The following is a 17,586-nucleotide window of genomic DNA, read 5'->3' as shown; positions in this document are numbered from 1 at the left end:
GATGTCCGGTGTTCAGGTGAGTGATGGGTGCATGAGTGCAGAGGTAAGTGTGTTTGGTGTGTGTAAAGTGTTTAAAGAAGTTTAATTACCTTTACTTACCTTTACAGCCTTCCTTCCTTCAGGTCTCGGGAGTCCCTCATCTCACCAGCACAGAAAGCAGAATGGCCGCGAGCTGTCAAAAGTTGCAGCATTCAGCGTTCTGTTCTGTAGAGATCTCTAAATCAGCCTGAGAGGAAGGAATTAACTTAGTGTACAGGTTGTCAATGTTTGACAGCTTCAAAGAGCTGTCAAACGCTGATATTAAATCTGTCTAAAGCTCTTGACAGATGAAATGTCAATCTGTGACATCACCTGTTGCCGGGTGGCCCACTGGGCAGGCTCAACAAGGTCAATCAAGTGAAAATCGCGTGGGTTGGCCACAACTCGACAGAGGCGGGACTACAACCCCGAAAGTTGTAGTCCTGCCTCCTACACGCCTCCAGTATCAAAGTCCAGCCGTTTGTGTCTGTCTTCACGGAAAAAGACGCAAAAAACTTCCCGGAAATAGTGGAGAACCACGGCTCTAGTGAGAAAGAAATTAGTAATAGTAAAAAATAGTACTGGTGAAATTAATGGGACTGAAAGTTGATAAAACCCCATGGACCTGATGGCCTACATCCTAGGGTTTTGAAAGGATTGACTATAGAGATAGTGGATGCAATGGTTGTCATTTTCCAAAATTCCATAGATTCTAGAACGGTTCCTGTGGATTGGAAGGTAGCAAATGTAACCCCACTAATTAAGAAAGGAGGGAGAGCGAAAACGGGGAACTACAGACCAGTTAGCCTGACATCAGTAGTAGGGAAAATGCTAGAATCTATTATTAAGCATATGGTAACAGGGCACTCAGAAAATAATAATGGGATTGGGCAGTCAATACAGATTTATGAAAGGGAAATCGTGTTTGACAAATCGATTAGAGTTTTTTGAGGTTGTAACTAACAGAATAGATAATGGGGAATCAGTGGTTGTGGTGTATTTGGATTTTCAGAAGGTGCCACACAAAAGGTTATTAAACAAAATTAGGGCTCATGGGATTGGGGGTAATATACTAGCATGGATTGAGGATTGGTTAATGGATAGAGTAGGAATAAACGGGTCATTTTCGGGTTGGCAGGCTGTAACTAGTGGGGTACCGCAAGGATCAGTGCTTGGGCCTCAGCTATTCACAATCTACATCAATGATTTGGATGAGGGGACCAAATGTAATGGCCCAGAAATTCGGCTCTCCCCGGGTGAGTACGCACGGGGTACTCACCCGTAGGCCGAATGGAAGTGCGGGTTTTCTGCATGCACTGCGCATGCGCGGGAAACCGGCACTTCCGTTCCTCTGAACGAAGAGGTTCAGAGGTCGAACGCGCGCGCAGGGGAGGCTGCGTGTGCACTTTGAACTTAGGTTTTTTTTACAGGTTTTCCCGGGAGGGTAAGCCTGCAGGATTTATACATTTAAAAAGCAGGCGTAAGGCCTGCTTTTTGCAAGGTAAGTGGTCAATTAATTAAAATTAAAACATTTTTTCCACAGGTTTATTATTTTTAAATACTTTTAAAGCAAGGTAAGTTTATTTTTAGCCCCGTTATAATATAAAATTATTTTTTTCAAAAATTTAAATTATTGTTTAAAATAGTTATTTAATGTAATTTATAGTTTATTTAAAAAGTGTGATTTAAAAAAAAAATTATTTGGGGATAGTGCAGGAAAGTGGAGATGAGGTAGAAGATCTGCTATTTTGGGCCCGTAGTATTTATAAGTTTTGACAGGTCTACCTGTCAATCTTATGAATGGGCTTTTCCCTCCTCCGATTGGCTGCACATGGCTCACGTGATCCCAGGGGACGCATCGCACTAACTACGCCCCTGGGACATGCAAGCATAGCGCGCCAGCAGCTGCGCCAGGCCCCGGAGCGGAATTCCACGGGGCCCTACAGCTCAACTGCCGGCGCGCAAGGTAAGTGCGGGTTGGGGGCTTACACCCGCGGGAAGCCCCCGACCCGAATTTCTGGGCCATTATATCCAAGTTTGCTGATGATACAAAGCTGGGTGGGAATGTAAGTTGTGAGGAGGATGCAAGGAGGCTTCAAGGGGATATCGACAGGCTAGGTGAGTAGGCAAGAACATGGCAAATGGAATATAATGTGGAGAAATGTGAAGTTATCCACTTTGGTAGGAAAAATACAAAAGCAGAGTATTTTGTAAATAGTGAGAGATTGGGAAATGTTGGTGTTCAGAGGGACCTGGGTGTCCTTGTACACAAATAACTGAAAGTTAACATGCAGGTACAGCAAGCAATTAGGAAAGCAAATGGTATGTTTATTACAAGAGGGTTTGAGTATGAGAGTAAAGACGTCTTACTGCAATTATATAGGGCCTTTGTGAGACCACACCTGGAGTATTGTGCACAGTTTTGGTCTCCTTACCTATGGAAGGATATACTTGCCATAGAAGGGAGTACAACGAAGGTTCACCAGACTGGATGGGGGGATTGTCCTATGAGGAGAGATTGAATAGATTAGACCTATATTCTCTAGAGTTTAGAAGAATGAGAGGTGATCTCATTGAAACATACAAAATTTTTACAGGGCTTGACAGGGTAGATGCAGGGAAGATGTTTCCCCTGGCTGTGGAGTCTAGAACCAGGGGTCACAGTCTCAGAATAAGGGGTCAGCCATTTAGGACTGAGATGAGGAGAGATTTCTTTACTCCGAGGGTGGTGAATCTTTGGAATTCTCTACCCCAGAGGGCTGTGGAGGCTCAGTCGTTGAGTATATTCAAGACAGAGATCGATAGATTTTTGAATATTAAGGGAATCAAGGGATATGGGGATAGTGCAGGAAAGTGGAGATGAGGTAGAAGATCAGCCATGATCTTATTGAATGGTGGAGCAGGCTCGAGGGGCCAAATGGCCTACTCCTGCTCCTGTTTCTTATATGTTCTTACAAGCTATATTGTATAATTTAATTTTTTTTAAGAGGTTACACCTAACATTTCTCATTTTATTTCAGGGCAGCGTCGTAGTCAATTATTGGAAGGCACGGTGAAACTGATAAGCAGGAGTCACTGTATGAATCCACAAGTTTATGGAAATTTGTTGGGTGAGAACATGATGTGTGCAGGATATTTGGAAGGGGATTCAGTAGATGCCTGCGAGGTTGGTCAGAGTAAACAATAAAATGTATTTTAATTTATTTGTAATCCACCAACATTCTAGCAAGTTTAGTTGCCAAACCATTCAAAACATGTCTTGTGGGCTGAGTATTTGCAACCCAGGTATTCCACTGATACTGCGCTTTGCAAACCAGGATGTTCACTATATCTAACACAATCTGGTTTTACAAGGAATAGCATAACTGAGTCACATTTGTCTTCCAAAAGTGATTTGGACTGGTTTCTGTCAGCCTTACCAACTCTGCAATGAAGTTGTCACCTGGTCTCCATACTGATTAGCACCCCATAGTAGATTGATAAATGTGACCAGAACTCTGGGAGAACTTGAAGGGAATAAGAACTATTTTTTTCCTTTCTTGACAATTTTCTGTCATCTGTTCCTCCCCTGGTGAGAACACCCTCCTGGGGCACGCTGCCACGGATGGTGCCTGGCACCCTGGCACCTCACGCAAGTGGTCATTAATTATGTGTGAGCTTTGGCAATGGGGATCAGAAAACTATTTTATCGTGGCTGATTTCACAGAAGAGCCAGATCCTTTTTTCAGCTGATATCCACACATGTACATTCCCAAAAAGGGCTGCTAGAAAGTGATCAGCAACAGAAACCGTGGTCAAATTTTCCTTCTCCAGCTCACTGAGGCTAATTTTAGCACAGCTAATTGTAGCTAAACAGCACCCCAGATAAAATCAACTAATTCTTTGATTCTATGAACTCAACGTAGTATCTTCCCAGCAATGTTCCCTCTTATTTTTTTTTGGTGCGCGGTCCCTTTAAGTGGTTGCATGGCCCATTCAAATTTTTGCGCATGTGCAGATTCTCCCATATAAAAGCCAGTGAGCGGCCTGAGTGGAACCTCCAGACCGTTGCCACGCAGCTTAGTGGGAAGGTTGCTTACCAGTGTGTATGGTTTAGGCTACTCACTTCATAAAGCCACTGAGTCATCAGAGGGCATGGAAAAAAATCTAACCGTCCACAAGCACTTCTGCTCTCTTCCCTTTCCCTCCCTCCTAGAATTACGATAGGGTTCCCCTTGTCCTCACCTTCCACCCCACCAGCCTCCACATTCAATGGATCATCCTCCGCCATTTCCGCTACCTCTGTAGGAATTAATAAAACGGGGATGGGGTTATTGTCTCTGGCCAGTCAGAAGCCTCTGAGCTGCTCCAGAGCCCCGTGCGGTTTCGAAGCGCTCCCCTATTCCTGGTTCTGACCGCCGGACTTATTCGGTAGCGATGTAGACAGAAAACGAGACTCGTGGTTGGGTGCAAAACAGACCAGTATTTATTGAAACAAAAAGAAACAACTTAAAAATAATCAATACAACACACCTATGCCTGGTACAGCGCTTTTGCTTAACACAGTTCACTTATCGTTTACTACGGCACTCTTTTGCTTAGTGCAATACTCTTTTACTTAAATACAGCACTTTTAATACAGTACACTCTTACTTAAATACAGCACTTTGAACTAGTGCAGCACTTTACTTCTCACAGTACTTAGTGTCTACTACAGCACTCTTCTGCCTAGTAGAACACTCTTACTTAAATACAGCACTTTTTAATACAGTACACTTGGTGTCTACTACAGCACTCTTCTGCTTAGTAGAACACTCTTTTACTTAAATGCAGCACTTTACTTCTCACAGTACTTAGGCCTAGAAATTCAGTTAGGGGCGCCCAGCTCGCCTGGGCGCCGGAATTACCGCTGTGCGCGGAGCCACTTGCGCCAGCGGGATATTCAGTTTCAGTGCCCCAAGTGGAAGCCGGCCGCTAAACAAGGGTTTCGGCGCCCCGCTTGGGGCGCTGAAACTGAATATCGCGTGCAAAGTGCCGCAGCGCCACCCGCTGTGGCACGGCAGCCTGCGGTCCTGCAGGCCTTCCTCTCACTCTTAAGGGGGAGGTGCCTGCAACAGCGCGATCCCCGCTCGCGAGTGCCGGCAAATGAGCCCGGCACCAAGGAGAAGTGCCGGGCTCTCTGGAAACAGCTGGCAATGCCGCGGGGCGGGGGGGGTGTAGGAGGCCGGGGACGGAGGTGCGGGCAGGCGGCCGCCGAAAAAGCGGCCGGCCGCACCTCCACCTTAACTCGCCCCACTACCGGCACAGGTAGGCCCCGTGTACCGGTCGCTGTTTGCGGCCGGCGCGGGGGAGGCGGCAGCAACCAAATATGGCCAGCGGGGCGATAGCGGGGCGCTGCGCACACCGATGACGTCATCGGTGGCGGCGCAGCGCTACTGGCTAACGCCGCCATTAGCGCCCCGCTAAATATCGCGGTAGGTTTGCACAGTGGCGCAAAAGCCCTCTTTGGGCGCAAACTGGTGGCGCAGGCCACTGAATTTCTAGGCCTTAGTGTCTACTACAGCACTCCTCCGCCATTTCCGCTACCTCCAATGCAATGCCACCACCAAACACATCTTCCCCTCCCCTCCCCTTTCAGCATTTCGAGGGGACTGTTCCCTCAGGGACAGCCTGGCCACTCTTCAATCACCCCCAAACACCCGCTCCCATTTCCCACAGTACCTTCCCATCAAAGCGCAGGAGATGCAACACCTCCTCTTTCACCTGCTCCCTTCCTGCTGTCCAGGGCCCTAAACACTCCTTCCAGATAAAACAGCGATTTACTTGTAGTTCTTTCAATTTAGTGTACTGTTTTCACTGCTCACGATGCGGTCTCTCTGGGGAGACCAAACGCAGATTGGGTGATCAACTTGCTGAACACTTCCGTTCGGTGTGCAAGCGTGACCCTGAGCTACCGGTCACTTGCCATTTTAATTATCCCTCCCACTCCAACTTCTCTGTCCTCAACTTCCTACACTGTTCCAATGAAGGTCAACGGAAGCTTGGGGAACAGCGCCTCATCTTTTGATTAGGCACTTTACATCGGACTCAACATCAAGTTCAACAATTTCAGATCATAACCACTTCTTCCATTTTTTCGGACAGCAAGCGCTGGTAATGATCTGCTGTTACCATTTACACCTCCTCTAGACCAATCTTTTGTTTCTTTTCTTGTCCCATTACCACCCCCTTTTGCCTTGCACCTTCATCCCTTTTGTCATTTACTCACTCCGACCTTCCACCCTATCACACACCTTCCCTTTTGTTCTTTCCTCCCCCCTTCCCACTTTCCCTGCCTCTATGGTTGCTTTAAAACTATTACATCTCTAACATTTTCCAGTTCTGACGAAGGGTCATCAACCTGAAATGTTAACTCTGTTTCTCTCTCCACAGATGCCACCTAACCCGCTGACTGTTTCCAGCATTTTCTGTTTTTATTTCAATTTTGCTTTTAATAATCGTAGCCTTGAAATTAGATTGTGTGATGAAAATATTTAAATTATTAAAATAAAGGGAAATTTCATATGCATATATAAAGCATTAATAAGCTACTATTACAGTGTAATTTCAAAAGTTTTTTATTAACAGAATGATATAGAGTGTCACAATGGTATATGTGAAATTATGCCATGGAATTTCAGTAACTTACATGTATATGTTAGTCAGCTTTTCACTGGGAGGAAGTTCTCAAACACTTTGGGTGATCCAACATAGAACCAGAATTCTCTTGGATCACATATCCCTGGATTCAACATAATCATGGCAATAAAAGATTCTCCTCTAATGTTGCTTCCCTCCAATGTATAATAGATATGGATTGGGAAGGCTTTATAAGGCAGATTTTCCAGCCCCAATCCCTTGCACTATTGCTGAACAAGAGAAGGGCACCCAAGCCCAGAAGCACTGGGGTTCCCTTTTCCAGGCCATTTATATAGCCCATGGGTACTATTGCCACAGGCTGGCACCTTGGCAGGGCCTAGAGCCAGCAGACAGGGTAAGGCACCTCTCAAGATTGCAGCTAAATGTTGGGCCTCGGAGATTGGGACTTTCTGGCTGCTGATGGAGATCGGCAGCCAGTATGTCCCGATTAAACTTGGACATCCTGGGGGCAAGTGGGGGGGTTGGCCGTGTCCAACCACACAAAACGGCCAACCTTTAAGTCTTTGGCCTGCGCTCAGTACTCCTATGTACCATTTGGTTAGCAGGAGTTCAGGGACAGGCCACAGCACTATATTTTCTGGGTACTCCTATACTGGGGTACCAAACAAGCGATCATCTCCTTCTGCCTTACTTCAATGTTTGCGATGGGCCTGTGCCTACTGAAGGTGCAGGCCCAGCTCTGCTCCCCCCAGATACTCTATGCCCCTTTATCCTGACTTTTGCCCCTGGGAAAATGGATGTTCATTCCTCCAGGTCAAGGTTCAAGAAATTTGGCCCTTATAATTAAACCTGTAATCCATAAATTCCAGGAAATATATCTTTGGGAAAAGTAATGATAAGTGGTGAATAGGCTGAACTAATGCTAAAACTTTTCTCTTCAACAGGGTGACTCTGGAGGACCACTTTCTTGTGAAAGAAATGGAAAGCGCTATCTCTATGGAATCATTAGCTGGGGACACGTCTGTGGGAAGAAAATGAAACCTGGTGTTTATGTCATTGTTACCAAATTCCTTAACTGGATAAGAAGAAATACTCAATAGATTCAATGTTGTGAACTTAAATCCTAATTAAGAACCTTCATTTAAAGTTTGAATTTTCCTTTCTGGATTTCCCTTTGATTTCTTCTTCTCCCATTTTCCTCTATGGATACTCTAGCTAAATTCCACCCATTTCACCCTTATAAACTGAGAGTTGGTGTGTGTTCTGCATACCATCCTTATAGAGGCCCCAAACCTTTTCTAGGGCAAGAAGGGCTTCAATTATCTTCCCCAAGAGGCCCACTTGCTTCACTGGGGGCAGAAGATTGAGAAGCAGAGATAGTCAGTGGACACTTGCTGGGCCTCCTCTCTGCCATCAGAGCGGCATGGAGCCATTCCGATGTTCTGTACAGCGGTTCGTAGCAGGTGTCGCTGAAACACCCTTTCAGCTGCAATGTGCCCACCCCACAATGCAAATCACTCCATGCCTGAAACTTAGGAGCAGTTTGCATCATCAGGAATGGGCGGGCAGGGCGGGATCCACTCCACTGCATGTGCACTGGTGGAGTGGAACATCAGGAATTTTAGGGCCATTGACTCATGAAAAGCTGTGAATTGCCATTCTTATGATCAGTGGGTATTGATGATGAGTAATCATTCCATCCACATGTAAAAGTTTAGATCCTCTTAGGGCAAGGTTTTAACTTCATAAGGATTTTTCTGAATCTGTGTAAGTCTTACTATTTTGTTTGGATTCTGTTAATCAGTAACATCACTTTTTTCTTTACGAACTATAGGATTAATTCCACAATTCCATGGTCCTAGAGGGGAAGCCATGCTCAAAGGAAGCAATGGTCAGAAATAGAGCTATAACATTGTAGCTCCAATTCTCCAACCCACACTCTCTGCATGCACTACGTCCTCCTTACCCATCATCCCCACTCTCACTGACGTACATTGGGTCACGTTAAATTTAAAATCCTCATCATCACCTTTAAGTCCCTCGATGGCTTCGCCCCTCCCAGTCTCTCCAATCTCCTCCAGGCCTATATACCCTCTGCGTGCTCTGGCCCGCCGACTTTGGGCTTGTTTGCATTCCCCTTTCTTTACCCCACCAGTGGTGGTAGAGCATTGAGCTGCTTCAGCCCTGCTCTCTGGAACTCCCACCCAAAACCCCTCCATCTCCCTCTCTTCAAATTCAAAAACGTTCTTAAAACCCATCATTTCAACCATGCTGCCCATCCCCATCTCTCTCTTTCTGGCTCAGCATCCATTTACTCATTCATTTCTATGTTGTGAATAGGCTTTAAGATGATTTTTATGTTCGAGGCACTGAAGGATGCAGGTTCAAATCACAGAATTAGCTCTTGTGTCTATCCTTCTATAAACACAGTAAAATTTAATTCCAAAACATGATTATTTTATTTGTTAATATTTGACAGCATACTGTCTAATCTCACTTTTTCAAGATGTTAGGCTAGAAACTACTGTTGGCGATATTAGTAGATGAAAGCTAAACACATTGGTATGACATTCCTCTGTCTTAACAGAGGTATTTACCTATTTTAAATTCACATTTCTAACCTGCTATTCTACTGCAACTCTTAAATACTTAACATGGGTGAAACTTAAATACTTAACATTTTCTTCGGTCCCTGCCACAAACTCTGTTCCCTAGTCACCGACTCCATCCCTCTCCCAAGCATTTGTCTGAGGCTGAACTAGACTGTTCACAACCTTGGTGTCATATCTGACCCTGAAATGAGCTTCTGACCGCATATCCATGCCATAACAAAGACCGCCTATTTCCACCTCCGTAACATGGCTCGATTCCGCCCCGCCTCAGCTCATCTGCTGCTGAAACTCTCATCCATGCCTTTGCTACTTCTGGACTTGGCTATTCCAACGCACTCCTGACTGGCCTCACACCTTCTACCCTACTTAACTTTAAGGTCATCCAAAACTCGGCTGCCTGTGACCTGTCACCCCTGTGCTCGCTGACCTACATTGGCTCCCGGTTAAGCAACTCCTCGATTTAAAAATTCTCATCCTTGTTTTCAAATCCCTCCATGGCCTCGCCCCTCATAATCTCTGCAATCTCCTCCAGCCCCACAATCCCCTTGAGATATCTACGCTTCTTTTATTCTAGTCTGTTAAACATCCCTGATTTTAATCGCTCAACCATTGGTGGCCATGCCTTCAGTTGCCTAGGCCCTAAGCTCTGGAATTCCCTCCTGAAACCTCTCTGCCTCTCTACCTCTCTTTCCTCCTTTAAGACGCTCTTTGACCAAGCTTTTGGTCATCTGCCCGAGTTTCTCCTTATGTGGCTCGGTGTCAAATTTTGTTTTAAGACACCCCTGTGAAGCGCCTTGGGACGTTTTACTACATTAAATGCGCTATATAAATACAAGTTGTTGTTGATATAACTCAACAATGAAAAATTGACTTTTAAGATGCAGTCCCATTCCTAAGAAAACATAGTTCTCATTGTTAGGCATTGAGGTACATCAGGTAGTTACTTGCCTATAATTACAACTCAATTGTGAATCCTACATAATACAATGGTAAATTAATCAAGGTCACTCATTTACAGTTTTCAATGAAAAATGAGCCACGAGGCCTAAAATCATGGGGTGGGGAAGACCACAACTCAAATGGATTGATCATAGTGAGGAGAGGGGGGACGGGGGTTAAAAAATTTGGTATGGAATGCAGATCCACTGGATTTCTGCTACATTTGCCCTCTGCCAGAAACTCCATTGGGGGGGATGGAGGTGGGTGGGGGCACCCTACTACCCTACAGAACCTTGGGGGCATGTCTGCGAGCATTCCTGGGCTACCCCAGGAATTGTGAGCAGCAGGTCATCCAGTGGCTCAGTGAATCCTATCGCCTGCTGAGAGCCGGTATGAGTTCTAAATTGGACATTCCAAAGGCCCCAAAGAAGTTTCAGAGCAGAGGGGACTGATTACTTCCAAATGCTCGTCCCTGTTTCCATCAGAATTTTTTTTTTTTTTATGTTATTTCTTCTTCAACCTGTTAAAGGCCTCTGGTACCTTGTCACTTCGATTGATCCACCGCCAATTAGGGCAGGCTCCGATGGCAATACAAATATGAAGAAAGAAAATACAAATATGAAGAAAAACTCGAAAAATTGCATTTTTTCTTTGTTAAAGCAATGCAGATTATGGGACATGATAGAAGTGTTTAAAATTATGGAAGGATGGGACAGGGTAGATAGAAGCAGACTGTTTCCAGTAGATACAAGATAGAGGGCAGGAGAAACTCTTTTACACAGAGAGTTGTGAGGTTGTGGAATTCACTTCCAGGGATAATGGTTGAGGCAGAAACTATGGGGGTAATTTTATCCCCCAAATTGGGTGGGTTTGGTTTGGGTGGGTGGTTAAAGTATTAAAGATATGAAACAGGAACTCAACCCGCCTCGAACCCGCCCACTTCCGGTTTTAACGGAGGCAGGACAAGGGGTGGGTGACCAATCCGCTCTCAGGAGGGGGGTAGGTCGTTGAAACCTTTTAAGGAGGTTGCATGCTTCTATTTTTACAATGCTTCTATTTTTAACCAATGTTGGCAGGGTTTCCCTGGCCTTGGGAAACCCGGCAGGTAAAAGGAGGAGAGAAGGGCTGGATCCATCAGGTAAATGCCTTTACAGCACTGCTTGTGGGCCAGGAGAAGCAGGATTGTTTCCTCCAGACCCAACAAACTTACCTGTAAACATCCCCCCACTTCCACGATCTCCCCCCGATTCCCCCCCCATCTCTGAACGCCCTCCGACCCCCCTCCGACCCCCCTTGATCTTCCACGACCCCCCTGCGATCTTGGACCTCACCGCAATCACCCCTGACTCCCCCAACCATGCTCTACCCACCCCCTCCCGCCCCAAAACCCATAAAACCTACCCCAACGGCCATAAAACTTACCTGATCCTCAGCTGCGGCCTTTTCTGGATTCTTTAACACCAGACAGGCAGGCAAGCCTGTCAATCAGGCCGACTTCCGGCCTGGGAATCCGGCCTTAAAACTCCATGGCGTTTGGGGAAATCCACTCTTCTGGATTTCCCGACCATAACTCCTCCACCGCGCTCCGAAACCCGGTCTCAAGCAATATCAGGGCCTTTGTCAACATTCAGGATTAGATTGGCTAGGTGGATGAAAGAAAAGACATTGAACGGATATGGGAACATGGTGGGTAAATGTGATTAGAACCATTTGTTTTCGTGGAGGGTAAACGCCAACAGAGAATGAAAGGCCTCCTTGTGTGTTTTAACTTCTATGTATTTCTATGTCTATACCAGAAGATTTGACTGGCTTCAATCTCATTAGTTTAACCATTACAGTTTTTTTCTTTTTATGTTGATCATGTTTTCCACCTTACTAATCTCTAGTCTTGCCTGCATATGCTCTTCTCCACAGTGAAGACCAAAATAAGGTCCTAATCCTTATTTGCTGCTATGCTTAACACGGCTTTCAGGGGTTTTCCTATATCTATCTATAGATGGCAGCTCCATGGTCCTTCCTTGTGATTATCGTAAGGTGGCATTCCTAGACCCCATGCTAACTTTGTGCATTAATGCTAATGTTGCACAACTCCTGGATACCATAGCCAATTCACCTGCTAAAACATCTGACAGAACTAATGCTGGAATGATGTGAACCTGCTCCTATAAAGGAATAACAAGCTTACCAAGAAGTTTTGTACATAGATTAGGATTACCAATCAGAAGATAAAACACTCTGATTGGTGATTTTACATAGAAGAAGAATTATGCTTGACTTAGGAACTCTGAACCATGGGAGCAAAAGGAAATAACAACAGAAAATGCTGGAAATACTCAGCAGGCCAGGCAGCATCTGTGGAGAGAGAAACAGAGTTAACGTTTCAGGTCTGTGACCCTTCATCAGAACTGGAAAAAGCTGGAGATGTAACAGATATTAAGCAGGTGCAGAGACAGAGGAGGGGGGTTGGGTTTAGGAGGGGAGGAAGGAATTAAAGAACATCCTGTACTTCTGTAAGGCAGGAAAGATAAAAATGTTGCAAATGGGAGTGGCAAAAATCATACAGCATGAAAAATGGGGGCAGGGATTATTATCTGAAATTGTTGAACTCGATGTTGAGTCTGGCAGGCTGCAAAGTGCCTAATCAAAAGACGAGGTACTGTTCCTCGAGCTTACGCCGAGCCCCATTGGAACAATGCAATAGGCCGAGGACAGAGAGATCAGAGTGGGAGTGACGCGGAGAACCAAAGTGACAGGTGACTGGAAGCTCAGGGTTACCCTTACGGACTGAACGGAGATGTTCCGCAAAGCGGTCGCCCAATCAAAAGGAAATACTTTAGTTATACTGGAATTCCCTAGTATTGGATCAAAATTATGCTTCATAATAGTCTGGCCTCAGCTGCTTTGTGGAAGGGTAAGAACTGCATCCAATTAGACATCTTAAGGTGAAGTTCCAACTGCTATTATCAAGAGAGAATACTATTACTGTAGCTGGAAGACATGTTCTTACAGGATTACTGCCAGAGGATGTGGCATGTGCCTGCTACTAGAGCTGACAGGACCTGCAGAAATCAGTGCTTTTAATACATGTTGGCCTAGAAATTGGTTCGTGCCCCAGGAATGATCCCTGCACTGTTGTGTCTGTGTATAATAAGACACAGACTGCAGGAGAACGGTACAACAGGTGTTTACTCAACGTGGCTCACACTGGAACTGATCTGTACAGATTACTACTCAGTGCTATATACAGATGTGGTCACTGCCGGTACTGCAGTATACATGAGCTGTAAAAGATAGTTCCCCCCCTTAAAGGTATATACATTACAATTCCTCCCCTTTTAGATTAACAGTACCATAACACTCATTTAACAATTAAATATCAAACTAATTACAATAAACACTTTTAACATGCAACATTAGCTGAAAATAGTCTATTTATATATTCAGTCTTTGGGGAGGCTTCCTGATCCTTTCTGGATAGCGCCTTTCCCGAGTGTCTTGCTCTTGGTGCGGAGGCGATTCTGGCCCCCTGTCGTCGGTTGGTTCATCAGCTTCTGATGCTACTGTTTCTGGGGTAGATGCGACCTGTACGTCGGGTTCATCACCAGGTACGTATGGGCGAGGCATGGGGTTGACTTGTTCCTGTGACTCTAGGATCTGGTCAGCATGGCGTCTCACGATGCTCTCCCCAATGTCCACTGTGTACATTAGTGGGCCCTGCCGTGTGCATATCGTTCCTGGCTGCCATTTTTCTGTTCGGTAGTCGCGGGCCAAGACTGGTTGCCCTACATTGAAGCTCCTTGTTGGCTTCTCATGGATGTGCTGGAATTGCTTACTCTCAACATCTCTTCGTACATTTGGTCTGAACAAATCCAGGCGAGATCTTAACCTTTGGTTAAAGAACATCATGGCTGGGGCCTGGTTGGTGACTGCATGTGTCGCATTCCGGTAGGCGAACAGGAAATTGTCCACCTTGTGCTGCAGCGGAATGTTGTCATTGTACATAGCCTTTATTGCCTTCTTAAAGGTTTGTACGAACCTCTCAGCCAATCCATTTGTGGCTGGATGATACGGGGCGGATGTGTAATGCCTTACCCCATTCTTTTTCAAGAACCTCCGGAACTCTTCGGACACAAACTGTGGTCCGTTGTCGGAGCAAATCTGTTCTGGCAAGCCATTCCTGGCAAAAATGGTCCGTAGGACTGCAGTAGTTTTCTCCGTGGTGGTGGAGGACATTTTGATGACCTCAGGCCATTTTGAGTGTGCATCCACGGCTATTAAAAACATTGAGTCCATGAATGGACCAGCAAAATCAATATGCACCCGTTGCCATGGAGATGAGGGCCACTCCCATGGTCGTAGAGGGGCCTGTGGTGGTGCATTTTGGACTTTCTGGCATCCTGAGCAGCTCTTGGTCAGGTCCTCGATTTGTTTATCGATTCCCAGCCACCACACATAAGCCCTGGCTAGGCTTTTCATTTTTACCCCTCCCAGATGACCCTCATGAAGCTCATTGAGCACTCGATCCCTTAACTTGGGTGGAATTACCACTCGGGATCCACACATCAAGGTCCCCCGGCACACTGACAGCTGTTCTCTCCTTGTCGAGAATGCTGGCAACAGTGAGTCGCCATGTGCTGGCCATCCCTTCACCGTCAAATCATATACCCGAGACAGTGTCGGGTCATTTCGGGTTTCCTTTTCGATACAAGCGTTAGTTACCGGTAGGTATTCAACTATAGTCGAATGGAATATTTCGACAGGATCCACTGCTGGTGCTTCCTCTGCAATAGGCAGTGGCAGGCATGATAGCCCATCAGCATTTCCATGCAGTTTCGTGCCCTTATATTCAATCTCATAGTGGTGCGCCCCTAGAAAAAGTGACCATCTTTGTAGTCGTTGCGCAGTCATCACCGGAACGCCCTTCTTCGGATTAAAAATGGAGACAAGAGGCTGGTGATCAGTCAGCAAGGTGAATTTCTGCCCGTGCAGATAGTGATTGAACTTTTTCACTCCCCACACTAGGCTGAGGGCCTCCCTGTCAATCTGGGCGTAGTTACGCTCGGCTGAGGTTAGTGATCGTGACGCAAAGGCTATTGGCCTCTCTGAGCCGCCCGAGAATTTGTGCGACAGCACCGCTCCAATGCCGTAGGGTGACGCATCACATGCCAACCGAATTGGTAATGCCGAGTTGTAATGGGCCAATACCTCTTTCGATGTGATTAGTGTTTTGCTCTTCTGAAAAGCTCGTCTACATTCGTCACTCCACTTCCATGGCACCCCAGTTTGCAGTAGGGTGTTCAGTGGGTGTAGTATTGTACACAAATTTGGCAAGAACTTATGGTAGTAGTTTACCAGCCCGAGGAATGACCTCGGTTGTGACACATTTTCCGGTGCTGGAGCCTTGACTACTGCCTCAATCTTCTCTGGGGACTTATGTAACCCCTCTTTATCGATAACGTGGCCACAATACGAGATCTGTTTTCTAAAAAACTCGCATTTGGGGCGGTTAGCTCGGAGCCCATATTCCTGCAATCTAGTGAGCACCTGCTCCAGGTTGGCAAGGTGATCACTGTCATTTTCGCCCGTGACCAGGATGTCGTCCAAATAACATTGAGTCCCTGGAATCCCTTGCAGGACTTGTTCCATTGCCCTCTGCCAAATAGCCGGAGCTGATGCTACCCCGAAAAGCAGCTGGTTGTATTGGTAGAGACCTTTATGGGTGTTGATTGTGAAGTATTTTTTTGATGCTTCTTCTACCTCCATTTGCAGATACGCCTGGGCCAGATCAATCTTAGTGAAGCGTTTCCCTCCAGATAGCGAGGCGAAAATATCTTCAATCCGCGGAAGTGGATATTGTACGGTGTGAAGGACCGGGTTCACTGTTACCTTAAAGTCCCCACAGATGCGAACCTTCCTTGGTTCCCCAGGCATGCTGCTCAACAACTTTTTCATCACAGGGACGATGGGTGCAGCCCACTCGCTCCAGTCTACCTTGGACAGTACACCTGAACGTTCCAGACTCTCCAGCTCTGCTTCGACGGCTGGGCAGATCGCATAAGGTACCGGTCTGGCCTTAAAAAATTTTGGGCTTGCGTTTTCTTCAATTTTAATCGTCGCTGTCATGCCTTTTAGTGTTCCGAGTCCTTGCTGGAACGCTTCTTTCACGTCAGTTAGGATCTTTGACAGTCGCCCAGGTGTGACGTCGTCATCCTTTTTGTCAGCCACAGTCAGTGCCTGTATGGAATGCCAATCCAGTTGTAGTTTCCGGATCCATTCACGTCCCAGTAATGGTGGTCCTCCATCTTGCAATACATACAGGTCTAGTTTTGGTGTTTCCTTACCGTTATATATAACGGTCACCCTTATTTTTCCTTTGGGGTAGACTTTTTGCCCCGTGTACGTCTTCAAAATAATTTTTGTGTCTCTCAAGGGTATGTGTGAGAATAGCCGCTCGTAGTCCCGTCGGTTTATGACTGTTAGTGCTAATCCTGTGTCCAATTCCATCTTTACCTGGACTCCTGCTATCTTGAGATTGACCCAAATGGTTCGGTGATCCTTCGTTGTGATCATATTATGTAGTTTCAGACAACTCAGTTCCCTGCTTTCGAAGTCGTTATCACTCTTTTGTTCGTCTGAACTATTCTCCGTCATCTTATGTACCTTCTTGTACTTTTCTTTGGTAGGTTTCTTATTGCTGGTTTTCTTTCCCGACCTGCAGACTCGTGCTATGTGTCCTACTTTTCCACACTGTCTGCACACTTTGTCTTTGAACCAGCAATCATTCTGGTCGTGTGTTGTTCTGCCGCAGCGATAGCACTTCTCTGTTCTATATGACATTTTGTTTGTGCCATATTCTTGCGGTCTCTGTTGTATCTCTGCAGCACCCCGTGCTGCTGCTTCATATGATACCGCAATGCTGAAAGCCTTTTCCAGCGTAAGGTCCTTTTCAGATAAAAGCCGTTTCTGGGTTCCTTCATTTTGAAGCCCACACACAAACTTGTCCCTTAAGGTATCTGCCAGTCCCGCTCCAAACTGGCAGTGTTTCGATAGTTTGCGCAGTTCTGTTAAATAATCAGCATTGCTTTCATCCTTATGCTGGTTCCATTTGTGAAACTTGAATCTTTCTGCTATCAGCAGTGGTGTGGGGTTTAAATATTCTTGTAGTATCGTTACTATGTCTTCAAAACTCTTTCCCATTGGCTTCGTTGGGGTTACTAGATTTTGTAATAAACCATACGTCTTTGCACCCACTAAATTTAACAATACCGACGCCTTCTTGTCATCTGACACCTCATTTGCCTTGCAGTATACCTCTATTCATTCGACATATGTAGTCCAATCTTCGACTTCATTGTCAAATGCGGTGATACTGCCACTCTTCGGCATTTTGGGTGTGGTT

The 17,586-nt window shown here is 45.8% G+C and overlaps 1 protein-coding gene across 1 annotated transcript in view; it reads left to right on the top strand.

The window, feature by feature from the left end:
• The window catches only part of LOC147113429 (factor VII-activating protease-like), an 88,881-nt gene extending 79,792 nt beyond the window's left edge, over positions 1-9,089 (top strand). Inside the window, exons 13-14 of the mRNA XM_085994480.1 lie at positions 3,039-3,184; positions 7,581-9,089. Of these exons, the coding sequence (XP_085850606.1) occupies positions 3,039-3,184; positions 7,581-7,736 (302 nt within the window). The 3' untranslated portion in view covers positions 7,737-9,089. The remainder of the gene's footprint in view (positions 1-3,038; positions 3,185-7,580) is intronic.
• The last annotated feature ends 8,497 nt before the right edge of the window (positions 9,090-17,586 follow it).

Source organism: Somniosus microcephalus, chromosome 8 (assembly GCF_052327205.1).
Source record: "Somniosus microcephalus isolate GS21.2 chromosome 8, FLI_Smic_1.0, whole genome shotgun sequence".
Taxonomy (NCBI): Eukaryota; Metazoa; Chordata; class Chondrichthyes; order Squaliformes; family Somniosidae; genus Somniosus; species Somniosus microcephalus.
Note: the sequence above shows the minus strand (reverse complement) of the source record. Positions and strands in the feature narration are given on the sequence as shown.